The sequence below is a fragment of the Salmo salar genome, chromosome 01 (assembly GCF_965601325.2).
Source record: "Salmo salar chromosome 01, fSalSal1, whole genome shotgun sequence".
In the NCBI taxonomy this organism is placed as follows: domain Eukaryota; kingdom Metazoa; phylum Chordata; class Actinopteri; order Salmoniformes; family Salmonidae; genus Salmo; species Salmo salar.
Window position 1 is genome coordinate 174,784,807 of NC_138291.1, and position 14,647 is coordinate 174,799,453.

Below are 14,647 nucleotides of genomic sequence, written 5' to 3' on the forward strand. Positions count from 1 at the left end.
CCTTATCCATGAAACATACTCCAACACCGGAGCAAGGCATTACAAGATCGAGGCATATCTTCATTAACACCCTTAGCCCGTTTTGCTCGATTCTCCCATGTTAGTTTTCCACTCATTTCCCTTAACTTTCCTCAACGCACCGTAAATTAGGTTGTAAACCTTTAAAGACATAACAAAAAGTTACCATCTTAATTAAACATTTTAATGAACTTAAATTAGTTTAAACATTTAAATAACATTCTAAATAACTAAGATGAATTAACCATTTAAGCCTTTTACCATTGGCATCTTTGGACTGAACCTGTGAGTGAACTTGGAGTTTTCCCTCTGAAGTTTGTTCTTCTGAATGACTGACGCCCTCCATGCCTTCACAGGTGCTCCAAATAAGTGAAATGATTGATCAGGTGACAAGCAGCCGGTTTGCTGCTGCTGGTGCACTCTGGGAAGTGTAGTTCTTTGAGTCACTCCTGATATTCAGCTCAACAGTTGGAGTGAAAACCTACAGGACGGTAGCACTCCAGGAACAGGGTTGGAGACCCCTGCTCTACACAGTCAAATAACCAAGTAAAAACAGCCAAAACTTTATTTTGTCTTGTCAGACCTTTCAGAAAGAAGAAATACAAAAACATTTGATTTCAAAAACTCTATATTTAAGAACTATTTGTTAAACATATTTCCTTTCTCACAAACAAGCATTTTCTGTTTGGTGCTCATTTTTGAGTGTCTGTGTCAGAAATCTGCTGCTCTCTCACTGAGAAGGAGCAGCTTGGGAAAGCTCCTTTTCACCCAAACATAATTATAAATGTGCAACCAGAACCAGTCGAAACAAAATACATCAAAGACACTTGTTTATTTTGGACCTGTGTAAATATCTATACACATGAAATCCTCCGGGTCAAAATGACCCACAACAACATGTTTCTATACAAAATCTACACAGACATTCCACAACACATCAGTGTGTCCACATTTTGAAGTTAGGTTCATGACCCTAAATGAGGGGAAATAATTTAATTTCATAGAGAAAAAGAGAGGTTAACTAGTATTTTTAGACAACTCAAAAGTGGAAATTGGTCAAATTGACCCGCAACATAATAGGAGGGTTTAGGAAGTCTAAAGTACTCCACGTGTACTACGACGCATGTCAAATAACAATACAGAACTCCAGAAGATATTCTACAGGCTATCAAGATCCTAGGAATATACATCTAGGGAAATCTAAGATGTTCAACACAGATAGAGAAATATGAAAAGGCCAACCGATGTCTAGTTCCACCTCTTTCGCAGTGTGGCATGCGGCACTAACCATCATTCAATCAGACACCATCGTGGGCACGGACTACACCTACTTAGATCCATGGATCTCTTATCACTCTAAACAGGGAATGTCTCCCAAGGTCCTTCACAAGTTCTCTACTACAATCCGACTCCTACTGCCATATGCTCCCGCCTCAATTATCGTATGTTAGTCTACGCCAGACCCACTCACCTAAATTGGACCTGATCCACTGCAGGACTGAGCGTTTCCTTTCCAGCACCATCCCAGCCTGCTGAATAGCTGATGATGAACATGTATTGTATTGATGTATTTTATTGATTGTGTTTTGTTATTATGATTTAGTTAGTGTTCCCATTTTTTATATTTAAAATGTAAGTTGAACTCCCATTCAACTTGTTGCTGCCACTTCTACAATGCCTCGTCGAAGAACACTTAAAAGAAAATTAAATTGTATTTTTCGTATTCAACGCGCGCACTAGCCAAAAAGGTCACGTGGTTGCAAATTGTCAAACACGGAAGTACGACATTCGACAAACAAAAAGCTTAGCTAGGAAATGAGAGCATGGAGGGATCTAAATATCGATCAATAAAGTCGCTGAACGAAAGGAAATATAGCTACTAAAAGATTTATGCGAAAGAAAATAATGAAATTATTGTAAATGTATTGCTAGACAGCAATGGATATCGGTATGAAGTTTATCTTCTGCACTGATAGCTAACGTTAATTTTAGCTAGAGAAACATAGCCCGCTATTTTGAAACGGACTTGCTTTTTCAATTTCAAGAGACTAACTAGCTCTATGGTTCAAATAGCTAGCAATCCAGTGGGCGTTTATCTTATAATTATCATTTCACCTCGTTATTAATCCGCTAACGTTAGCTTGCAGATTTTTTTTAAGGGGCTAGCCAAGAAGAACAAGTTCAGATAGTTACAATGACTGCTGCGGTGTTTTTTGGGTGTGCGTTCATTGCGTTTGGGCCAGCGTTTTCCCTATTTATTTTCACTATCGCCAAAGACCCATTGCGAGTCATCATTCTAATTGCAGGGTAAGCTGGTATGTTATTGTTGATAACTTGTGGATTTGTTATTTAAAGTTGTTTGACAAATAAGAATAGACCTAGATCAGTGGTTCCTATCTTTTTAAAGTTGTGTTAGTGGAACTCACAAGGTGCAACTTCGAAATTGGGTTGTGAATATATCAAGGGTCCTTTGTTGTAGTAATTTTCTCAATGAAAAATGGCCACCTAAATGTATCCCTAATTATTAACCCTATAATTACAGCCATAAGTATATACACTCTTTTGAAAAATGTATGTTGAATTTGCCATGATACGTTTTTGGAAGCTAGTAAGATAGTGAAATGTTCACTGGTGTGCTTCATTGCATCAACAATGACAACTGTTTTTCTCTATCTCTTCAGGGCCTTCTTCTGGCTGGTGTCCTTGCTGCTGTCCTCTCTGGTGTGGTTCATAGCCACGAAGGCCACCAATGCCCAGGACCTGACCCTGCAGAAAAACCTGCTCATATTTGGCTGCATTTTCTCAGTCATACTGCAGGAGGTCTTCCGCTTTGCATACTACAGGCTGCTCAGGTCAGCATACACACATCTCATTCTCTTGCTGTCTTTATCATGCTATTTCACTCTGGCAGGGGTACTCAACTCTTAACCTACGAGGTCCAGAGCCTGCTGGTTTTCTGTTCTACCTGATAATTAATTGCACCCACCTGGTGTGCCAGGTCTAAATCAGTCCCTGATTAGAGGGGTACAATGAAGACAAGCACTGGAACTGGCTTGGAGGTCCAGAGTTGAGTTTGAGGGCTCTGTCTTGTCTGTCTTGCTTTGTGTCTCTTTCTTACCGTGTCTCTGTCTGTGTGTGTCTCTGTCTGTGTGTGTCTCTGTCTGTGTGTGTCTCTGTCTGTGTGTGTCTCTGTCTGTGTGTGTCTCTGTCTGTGTGTGTCTTGCTTGCTGAAGTCATACAAGCACATCTAGGATCAGTTTTGCCTTTCAGATTATAGTAAATAAGATTACATAAACAGGATGGACCTGATCCAAGACCCTACTGTGTGAATATGAGTCCTAGTCTATTAAATCCATTATAAACCACATCAAATCAACCTGTACATATTACCTCAACTTACCTCGACTAACCTGTGCCACCGCACATTGACTCTGTAACCGGTACCCCCTGTATGCAGCCTCACTACTTCAGTTTATTTTAGTAAATACTTTCTTAACACTTATTTTTCTTAACTGCATTGTTGGTTAAGGGCTTTTCAATGTAAGGTACCTGTTGTATTTGGTGCATGTGACAAATAACATTTGATTTCTTTATACAACACATTTCAAAAATGGAATGCAACATAATGTGCTTTCACAGGAAAAAAACTAATAAATACTGAAATATTTACTACACAACAAATGTAAGAGGGGGAAAAAAACAAAATATTAATAAAAAATGAAAGACTGAAAAGCACATCTTTTAAATATGGCCACAGTTTTGTCCCCCCTCAGGTTCTCTGGCAGGCTGTTCCAGAGGCTGGAGGCATAGTAACTAAAGGCTGCTTCTCCATGCCTCTTGGTCCCCCTCAGGTTCTCTGGCAGGCTGGAGGCATAGTAACTAAAGGCTGCTTCTCCATGCCTCTTGGTCCCCCTCAGGTTCTCTGGCAGGCTGGAGGCATAGTAACTAAAGGCTGCTTCTCCATGCCTCTTGGCCCCCCCTCAGGTTCTCTGGTAGGCTGTTCCAGAGGCTGGAGGCATAGTAACTAAAGACTGCTTCTCCATGCCTCTTGGCCCCCCCTCAGGTTCTCTGGTAGGCTGTTCCAGAGGCTGGAGGCATAGTAACTAAAGACTGCTTCTCCATGCCTCTTGGTCCTAGGCTTTGGGATAGTTAAAAGACCTGTGCCAGAGGAATCTACTGGGTACAGAACTTAAAAGCATGTCTGACATCTGTATTGAGGTGCACAATCATGGAATCTTAAAAAATCTTAAACATGTATTCTATAACTCAGAGGCAGCCAGTGCAGAGACCTTAAAACCGGTGTAATGTGTGCTCTCTGTCTGGTCTTGGTCAGTACCCGTTTTACAGTTGACCAATTGCTTTCTTGGGTAGACCAGACAGGAGAACATTGCAGTAGTCAAGCCTGCTTTTAATAAAATAATGGATGAGTCTCTCTGTATCAGCCTGAGTGTGAAATGGCTGCACCGTGGCAATGTTCCTCACTTGGTTAAAAAGCTATTTTGTTCACATTCCTAATGAGTGATTTGAAATTGAGTTCAGAATCCAAAATAACACCTAGGTTTTTTTACCTGGTGTTTTATCATTATTGTCCACGATTAAAATATGCTCCCAGATTCTCTCTGTGCTTTGGCTCCAACAGTAAGACCCTCTGTCTTTTCTTGATTCAGCTGCTCACTATATGTCTGCTGCAGAGAGACGAAATTAGTTTTGATCAGTCATGGAAATAAGTGTTAAACATATTGGCTAGTTAGTTAAAAAGATGTAGAACAAGCTATAGGATGAAAAATACTGACATTTTGTTGCCGGTACAACTGACTAGCACTAACTAATGCTACCTACAGCAGCGTTAGCTACTTGGAGTCAAATATCGATATATATATCACAACCCCAAAAAAATAATATTGCAATGGGTAACAGTATAGATTATTTCCCCCCTTCACTATGACTTAACAGGCCTGCCCAGGTATCAATGTCCCTAGTTAATATACAACCAGGGGAGTATTCACTAGGAAGCAAACCGGCTCAACAGGTGAGGGACTTACCTGAATTTGTCCAATAAGAAACGCTTATATAAAAAAATCCCAAATCGGTTTTCAAACGCTTTGCTTGACCAGGGATGAGGAAGCTGTGGTGCAGTATACATGTCTTCATCTTTGCCATTTTACAGCATCCAAAGTTATGGTGTTGTCATAAATCCTGTTTAGTATGACTTCTAAACGGAGAATTCTTAGACTCTGTGTTTTAATAGTCACATGTACAGGGTTGCAGGTGTGATTGCAGGATACAGTGAAGATCTTGTGCCTGAAAATGTACCCATCTTAGCCATATCTGACTACAAAGTAAATACTCATCCGTACAAGTTGTATTTGTGGTCTGTAGGCTACATTGTTACTTTTTTTCAGAACCCCAAAACACTGATATTTTGTGATAAAGTTTCCACTGTGTTACTGCTATTAACATGTTCTTTCCACTGTATCATCAGGAAGGCAAATGAAGGCCTGGCAGCCATCAGTGAAGAAGACGGCCCTCCCCTTTCAGTCCGGGAAATGGCCTATGGTATACCATTATCTTTACTTTTATTTACTTTAACATATTAATTAGCTAATTAAATACTTAACTAAACTGATTTAAATATGTGACAGATTGTGTGTGTATATAGTCACATGACAGACAGCTATCATCTTACTTGGCTTTAAGAACACTTCGTCTTTATGTTGACCATTCAGAATTGTATTACCACTGTGTGCCAATCGGGTCTGATTTTGGAAGTGCATGTAGCCTATCATTGTCAGCGGAATGCTAGGTGATATGAGTTTGACTAATCCGCTGGCTGGTGCTCAACACTGAACTAATCTTACCCTCTACCGCTGTGATTGTTGACAGGTGAACCCAGGCAAAGATTCATGACTGTACTAAACTCCCATTAAACCTCAATATTAAGTATTTGTAATTTCATACACCCATGTGTATCTGTATGGTTATTTTGATCTGGACAGCTAATATGGTTACTTCTAGGACAGTCTTTCTAAGGAAATGGCAATGGCCTGTATTTATGATCATGTACTTTGGCATTGAGGCATAAAGTGAGTCAGAGCAAGATTTAAAATGTCTCTTCTCTAATCAGATCTTTGTGTTGGCACAATAAAACCTAACCAAGCCTGCATAATTCTCTGTTGATTTGCAAACACTCTCGAGACCTTCTTGTCTAAATAAGACACCGCAGAGGTGAAATGTCAGTTGAAGCTCACTGTAGTGAACATTATTGTCGGTTTTAGATATGACTCAAATAATTTGTCATCAACATTGGGAATGTATTTATTTTTCCACAATAGGAAGATTTAATGCTACAAGAAACTCTCTAAAAGCTCTAGATCAACAACTTGATCAGAATGTCACAGAAAATACTAAAATAATGTTAATTATATACTGCATGTCTAGTCATTGACTGTGATGTTGACTATGTAGGTCTAGCAGTTGATTGTTTATCTCGACAGTGGCTGGACTGGGCTTTGGCATCATGAGCGGAGCCTTCTCCATGATCAACACTCTCTCTGACTCTCTGGGCCCAGGGACAGTGGGCATGTTTGGAGACTCCCAGTACTACTTCATCACCTCAGGTGTGTGTCTGTCTGTCAGGGTTTGCACAAGGTGCTTAAAGTACTTGAATTTGGCACTCTGAAAAAGTACTGGAATAATTAAAAAATCAGACATTTTCTCAAGTTGGTACTTGAAAAGTACTTGAATTATAATGTAAGGAGAACAGAAAATGCTCAAATATGGTAATATAAAAAAATATATATTGTTCGTAAGAATTAATTTCTACGGAGTTTTATTTCCTCACGTATTAGTGCTTGAAAAAGTCCTTTAATTTGACTGTCTGTATGATCACTGGTCTGTCTGGCAGCCTTTATATTCCTGTGGAAGTTCCTCATAATCTCTACTTGCTGTATACTGTCTACACCCAAGCCTTGTATTACTTTCATTGTGTGCTTGTCATGAATAGACAACTATAGAATAACTTTTGCACACTTAACTTCTTCAGCACAGGGCTTATGAGGGGGAAAAAATGTAAAAGGAAAAGGACTTGAGTACACACTTTGTGTACTAGCAACAAAACAAATGAAGTGCGACACTTCTGTGACTGATGACCCCTTTGACCTTTGTAGCCCTGATGACCCTGGCGCTGACGCTGCTCCACACCTTCTGGGGGGTGGTGTTCTTTGAGGGCTGTGAGAGGAAGAGATGGTGGGTGATCGCTGTGGTGCTCTGTCTCCACCTGATGGTCTTCAGCCTGGTGAGTGTCCCGGCACACACCGGCACACACACGGCACGGCCACACACGGACACGGCCCACACGGCCACCACACGGACACGGCACACACACGGCCCGGTTGGTTGTTTAGCGAAAGAATATGGCGCGTGCACAACGGTTGGCTTAGATTGTTGACAACATGTAAACTATACTTTGTCTTCTAACATAAATACATTTGCTCAATGAGCACTTGTTCTCTCAAATACATTGTTACAGTTGTTGGTTAGCTAGCTGGCTAATTTTAGCCATATTAGCATCTCACGTGAAATCAATCAAAACAAGACATGGGTATCAATAACAAGATACAACTAGCTGAAACGAGCCACCAACGATTCCCCACATGGCAGCTTCTTGTCATTATTGCTAGCTGTCTGACCGCTCAGAATCGTGACGTTGTCCACCAACCTGTCTGTCACCCATCATGAGAGTTGCACTAGCAGGAATCAGTCACAGGAGGGAGTTGTTATCTTGTGTTTAACAACTCTATACCTGACTGTATTGTCCATTTTTGAAGCAATTTGACAAGAAATACAGCTAAAGACTGAATGAGTTAAAGTTTGTCTTATAAATTTCAGATTTTGTTGAATGGGTTCCTCATGAATCCTAATTCTGTTTGTAATAAAAGATTTAAATGATAAGTCGTGCATAAATGAGACTGGCAATTCATTTTTCTAGAGATTGACATACCATTTTAGAGGACCATGTTGTAGATGAACAGTCTCCTCCAGTCTCACAAAAAACCCAGCACTGTATTCAGACCACAGGGTCACAGAAAGATAGTCATTCATTATATACATGCTGATGATTTTGTAGTGTTTCTTGAATGTATGGAAGGCACTGTGTGTCCCAAATGACACCCTATTCCCTATATAGTGCACTACTTTTTACAAGGGGGGGGGTGAAAAGTTGCAATTTTTTTTACATTTTAGTCATTTAGCAGATGCTCTTATCCGGAGCGACTTACAGCAATGTATGAATGCATACATTTCATACAGTTTTTGTTTTTTGTACTGGCCCCCCGTGGGAATCGAACCCACAACCCTGGCGTTGCACACACCATGCTGGCGTTGCAAACACCATGCTCTACCAACTGAGCCACAGGGAACAGACCCGTATACTATATAGGTGGAGAACAGAGTGCCATTTGGAACATAGAAACTGTGTGTTGGGCAATGGGGGGGGTGGGGGCTTGCCAATGAGAACCTGAGCCTGGACATATTTCCAGGACACTGCACAGGAATGTTCTGTTCTCCCTCTAAGGGATTCTACTCATACAGGGGGAGGTTTTAGGATAAGCTTCCCCTCCCCCAATCCTAACCTTAACCATTAGTGGAGGATAATGCTGAAGATCAGCGTCCTAGGGGCAACTTCACCCTACACTGATTCTACTGCAGGCACTGTAGGCTCTCGTTTACCAAGGGTTACAGAGCTCATTATATTAATGATACTACTACTACCTATGTGATGAGTGTTGTCTGGGGCTCCAATCAAAATTGTTCTCGTGTCATGCTTAGGACACTTTGTCAGACACTTGTAATTCTGTCAAAAGAATTCTAAAATAAGTTCCTGACATGCTATGTGGGAAATATTACAGTCCGTGCCATTTGACCTCTCCCCCGCTGTCAAAGACAGAGAAATGGTTAATGAATAACTTCTGAATAAATTGTGACTTATGATTCTCTGTTTTATCATCCTGAGTGGCATCTGCATTCATGGGGGGGAAAAAATAAAAAGCAGTAGATTTGTATTGCTTTTATGAATAATTTCCCACAATATGTTTAAACTTTCTGCTCGTAGTAGACATGCATTTGGTGTTTAGCTAATAATCTGTCATGTTCAGTAGGGGGTAAATGTTTTTTAAACCGAGTGAACGATCAATTACGAACAGGTTTTCATTTTCCATTGCAAAATGTTTTACTACGCGGTGCCATAAGTCTCTCACGGTATCTCTTTCTCGGTGCCAGTCTCTGTTGAACCCGTTCTACGTGGGCAGCATTCTCCCGGTCTACGCCATCATGCTGCTGATGGCTGTCTGGGCCTTCTTCTCCTCCGGTGGCTCCCTGCACAACATCACTCTTCTCTGGACGTGTAAGACCCGCCTCAAGCCTATCTGATACAGCAGCTGTACTAAACCCTAGGTCCTGTTTATTAGGCAGCAAACAGAATAAAACTTCCTGAAACAGGGAAGGACTACCTTTTTAGTTGTCCGATGATAAACCCCTCGTTTTTGGTTGCAGTATGTTTTGTAGCGGTGTTCCCTAATGAACACGTCTCTGTGGTTATCGGTCTAAAGCCCCTCTTTGTTTGCTGATTGTCACTCCAGTGGAGCGTTGGTAGAGGATATGTAGTTAAACAGATTAGTTCCATCTCTCTGCTGCTGCTGCTCCCCAAGTCATTGTTCTCAGTCAACTTGCCTTTGTAAAAAAATAAGGATTATTTCAAATATAAATGAGCCACTTGGCTGAAATAAATAATGAAACCATTGAGGTTATGTTCATGTGGACTGGCCCTCTTCTTGTAATTTAGAATGTACCTCTATTGGTCCATAAGAGTGGGCCTGTTGATACCGCTTTTATACGTACATAATACATGCAGGGCTCCCTTGTAAAAGAGGTCTTCAGACCTCAAAATAACGTAATTATAATGCCCTTTCTACTGAATTGAAAGTCCACTATCACCATGGTGATATTTGACAGATAGGTGATTGGTGCAGTATATGACCCATAAGTCCACAGCAGGTGAACCTTTTATTAAGTAGAGCTATAAAGTAGCAACGTGTGGTGGATCCTCTCAACTGGTCAGGAGCAAATCAAACCCTGTTAAATTTAGTCCTGGTTGGTCACAAGTTGTATAGTCAGGTGGTGTTATTAAGACCACATGTTAATCTGTGACCCTCCAGTCATCATACATGTCGAGTTTGTGACTTACTACCTAAACAGCATAACTGGATCAGGTCAATGTCATCTTAATTACAAAGTACTTCATGACCCTTACCATACTGAAGAGTTATTTTTGTCTGTCTGTTTTGCAGGTAGGAAAAGTAATACGGAGACGTCGTCATAATTCACATTCCATGTTGATCTCTCGGAAGGTCGAAGGGCAATAGGAGCTTCTATCGCTGCTGTGCTGTGTACAAACCAAAGCAGCCAATCAAGAGACTACACAGTCTCCACATCAACCAATCTCCACATAATATGGATGGGCTGAATCAGAGCCCAGAAATCAGCACGTCACTGACCTATGGAGCTGACCAAGGGAAATCCTTCATACTGTATATAGCTTGAATGACACTAGTTTACACACACGTAGGCATGTGTAAGCTTTTTTCAATGCAAGGAAACAACCTTTTAATTTTTAATTTTTTTTTACTTTCTTCGTCTCTTCGCAGATTTTGCTTTTGTGTGGACTTTTAATCAATCCACTCCCTTGCGTCAATTATTGATCTTTGGTTTACTGAATTATGATTACTTTTTTAAGAATGATCATTTGTTAATGTAATGCGAAGGGCAGAGCAGCACAAATCAAATGTTATTTGTCACATGTGCCGAATACAACAGGTGTAGACCTTACAGTGAAATGCTTACTTAACCAACAATGCAGTTTTAAGAAAAAAACTTTTAAAAAAATAGATAAGTAAAACAATAAGAAATAAAAGTAACAAATAATTTAAACAGCAGCAGTAAAAATAACAATAGCGAGGCTATATTCAGGGGGTACCGTTACAATGTGCAGGGGCACCGGTTAGTCTAGGTAATATGTACAAGTAGGTAGAGTTAAAGTGACTATGCAACAGACTGTTGGCTCTGGTCAAATGAAGATTCTTCACCAGGGATTCCCAAACTTTTTTGTACCCTCAACCCCATTTTCAATTTTTTTATTTTAAATCATGACCCACCATTTAAAAAAAGTTATGTAATCAATGGAGAATGTTAACTTTTTTTTTATTTGGGCTATGACAGTCTTACAAATCAGTCTGACAGTATTTTTGACAGTATTTTAATCTGAAGACCAAATGGTTTGAATTGACTGAAATGTATTAGGAAATGCAGAAGATCATCAGGCAATAATGTATGATCTGTGTAGAAAAGAACCTTGGAAGAGAACTGATTTAACCCCGGTTCTATGAACCAATCACCAATTTTTGATCGTGACCCCCATTTTCAAATCCCCTAGTTTGGGGAAACCCTGTTATACACTCATACAAAGGTATGCAACTTCACTATATCATGCATTATCTGCCCTGGCAGACACTGCCATGTGTAGGACACATGTACACATCACAGGAGGTTGGTGGCACCTTAATTGGGGAGGACGGGCTAGTGGTAATGGCTAAAGCGGAATCAGTGTAATGTTATCAAATACATCAAACTAAATGTTTGATGCCATTCCATTTTGCTCCATTCCAGCCATTATGAGCCATCCTCCCCTCAACAGCCCCCACTGGTACACATTATGTAAGGTATTTTAATGTTTTTCTTATGCAAATAAAATGTTGTTGTTGTTTGGCAAACGACCTTGATCCAACAAATACAGGTGAAAAAGACAACTGAATCATATTCACCAGACACTAAACTACGCGGGACTACCTGAACCAATAAGAAACTAGTTTTTGTTGCAAAATGTTTTTCTACAGTGTGCCCTAATGAATATGACCGTCCTCTAATGGTATTATGACTAATCAGTCACTAAAATGTGGCCTTTTTTACTCTATAACTGAGTGGTTATAGAGTAAAAATTATTATCGGCAGCAATTCCATAGCGTTTTGAATCTTTTTTTTTTTTTTTTTAAACCTCTGGGTACTCACAAAGTGTTTCAGAGTAGGACTTCTGCTGATCTAGGATCAGTTTTGTCTTTTGGATCATAATGAATAGGATTAAATGGACAGGGAAGACCTGATCCCAGATCAGCACCATATAGGCCCTTGGGCTTTTAAAGACCATTTCCGTTTGAGCCGACATGCCGCGTTTACCGTGAAAGCGATCTCCACGAACAGCAGGAACGGTGCCTTTCAAAGCTGCGTTGTCTGAAACCTGCGATTTCATTGACTTGTAAATTGACCTTTTCTTTTTTGTATTTCACCACAAAAGCTGCTTGGCCAAGTGTCTTGGACGATACTTGTTAAGATGACAGCTTGTTGGATAGAGCGTTTTATAAACTGGGTGGTTCGAGGCATGAATGCTGATTGGCTGACAGCCACGGGTATGACAAAACATTTATTTTTACTCCTCTAATTACTTTGATTACCAGTTTATAATAGCAATAAAGCACCTCGGGGGTTTGTGTTATATGGGCTCTGCTTTGCGTCGTGCCTAAGAACAGCCCTTAGCCGTGGTATATTGGCCATATACCACACCCCCCCTCGTGCCTTTTTGCTTAAAAATTGCTTTTCCACACTATCGTGCTGGCCAGCTCTGGTATTTTCTTTTCGCACTGACTGGCCTTTCAAGCACGGTTCCAGCCACTATGATCGGTTTAGTGTGAAAGGGAATTAGTCTCGATGTTCCCATTTTGAATGGCTCGATTTAGTTAGGATCCCCATTGGCCAGTTTCTCCATTAAACTCATCATTTCACCAGCTTTCCTAATGAAAGAGTTGAGATGGGTTCAGCTCACCCCAATACATTTAAAGTCTAAGCAGTTTATTAACTGTTGATGGACGACAGGGTTTTGTAATATATCATTTCAATAACTATTGATGGACGGCAGGGCTTTCTGACATATACAGCCACGTCAATGCAGGTCCTCCGTTGATTTCATTATCATATATTTTTATTTTTTGATGGCTTGCTGTCTGCATACGTACCCATGTTGTGTTTGTAAGTGTGATTGTACGGGGGGGCAAAAGGTTAATAGTTTGGTAGACTTGCTCTGTTCCAGGGTTTATTAGTTGAGCAATGGAGAGGTGCCAAGGTCTTTTTTTGTAGCATAATTTGGTTGGTGAGCCATTGTTCAGCCAGAAACCATTGCCAACCGCCAGGCACCAGCTCAAACAAGCCTGCAGTACAGTTTGTGTCCCAAACATCACCCTGTTCCTATGTAGTGCACTACTTATGACTAGATCCTTACGGGCCCTGGTCATAAGTAGTGCACTATAAGGGGAGTAGGGTGACGTTTGGGACGTGGTGTAAATCAAGAACCGTGTTCCTGACTACGCTGAGAGATGGCAGCGCTACCTCGTTGTGAAGTCACACTGAAGTGACCACACACACACCAGCACTCACATTGTGGACAAATCCCACTGACGCACTACTGGGGTAGTGAAGGGCGATCCAGCACTCCTAAGATTGTGCATATCTACAATGGTTTTAAAAATCCCTGACACGTGGCATATGCCGCCACAATCTTTCCAATGAGTGTGTTTTATTTGTGTTGTATACGGTGGTCCTACTCACCTCTGTGTAGGAGTGTTAGTGGACAATGGGTCCCCAACAATTGGCAAGTCACACCGAGTGGATTGCGCCGAATGTCCCTTATTTCATGTTGGAATTCCAGCACGTTCGCTGTCGTTGTTTTGTGCAGATAACATGTTGTGAAGGCAGAAAAAAAAACTGGGAATCTACCTCTGAAGAACGAGGGAGAATGTTTGCTCGATACCAAATGTCTTGTCTTATTGTATTGTCCGAGTTGACTCAATTTCTAAACATCTGTATTTAACTCTGATTATACTACTTCCTATTTGATTCCCTAAGCCACCTATCTATCTTTGCATGTGAATTTCTCATCATTGATGCTTATAGGGATTTTGATCAATTAGCTGTTATGATCCTATAACGGTTTAAAGAATGTATCAATAAATCTGCCAAATGGGAATAAATTCTGACATCATGCTTTTCTTTTTTTTAATTAATAAAGATGTATTATCTGAGATTCGTGTTGTGCATATCATTGACAGGACTCCATTCCACATAATAGTAAATTAATACTGTAGCTTAAGTATGGGCTGGTTTTCCAGACTTATTTAACCAGGCAAGTCAGTTAAGAACAAATTCTTAATTACAATGACTGCCTACCCCTAACCTGGACAGGCAGACCAAGGTTCAGCCTACTCCTGGTAGTTAGTCTTGTCCCATCGTTGCAACTCCTGTACGGACTCGTGAGAGGCGAAGGTCGAGAGCTGTACGTCCTCTGAAACAACCCAGCCAAGCCACACTGCTTCCTTAACCCAGAAGCACCAATGTGTCCACTGTGCATTGCACCTGGCCCACCACAAGAATCACTAGTTCACGATGGGACAAGAACATCCCTGCCGGCCAAGCCCTCACCTAACCCGGACGACACTGGGCCAATTGTGCATCGCCCCATGGGTCTCCCAGGTTG

At 40.8% G+C, this 14,647-nt stretch overlaps 1 protein-coding gene across 1 annotated transcript; it reads left to right on the forward strand.

The window, feature by feature from the left end:
- Nucleotides 1-1,786: 1,786 nt before the first annotated feature.
- zgc:114200 (Aph-1 domain-containing protein) lies at nucleotides 1,787-14,195 on the forward strand. Its single transcript, XM_014144882.3, has 7 exons — nucleotides 1,787-2,325; nucleotides 2,700-2,870; nucleotides 5,501-5,574; nucleotides 6,513-6,635; nucleotides 7,185-7,312; nucleotides 9,295-9,418; nucleotides 10,362-14,195. The coding sequence occupies exons 1-7, from the start codon at nucleotides 2,213-2,215 to the stop codon at nucleotides 10,391-10,393; spliced, it is 765 nt and encodes a 254-aa protein (XP_014000357.1). The 5' UTR covers nucleotides 1,787-2,212; the 3' UTR covers nucleotides 10,394-14,195.
- The last annotated feature ends 452 nt before the right edge of the window (nucleotides 14,196-14,647 follow it).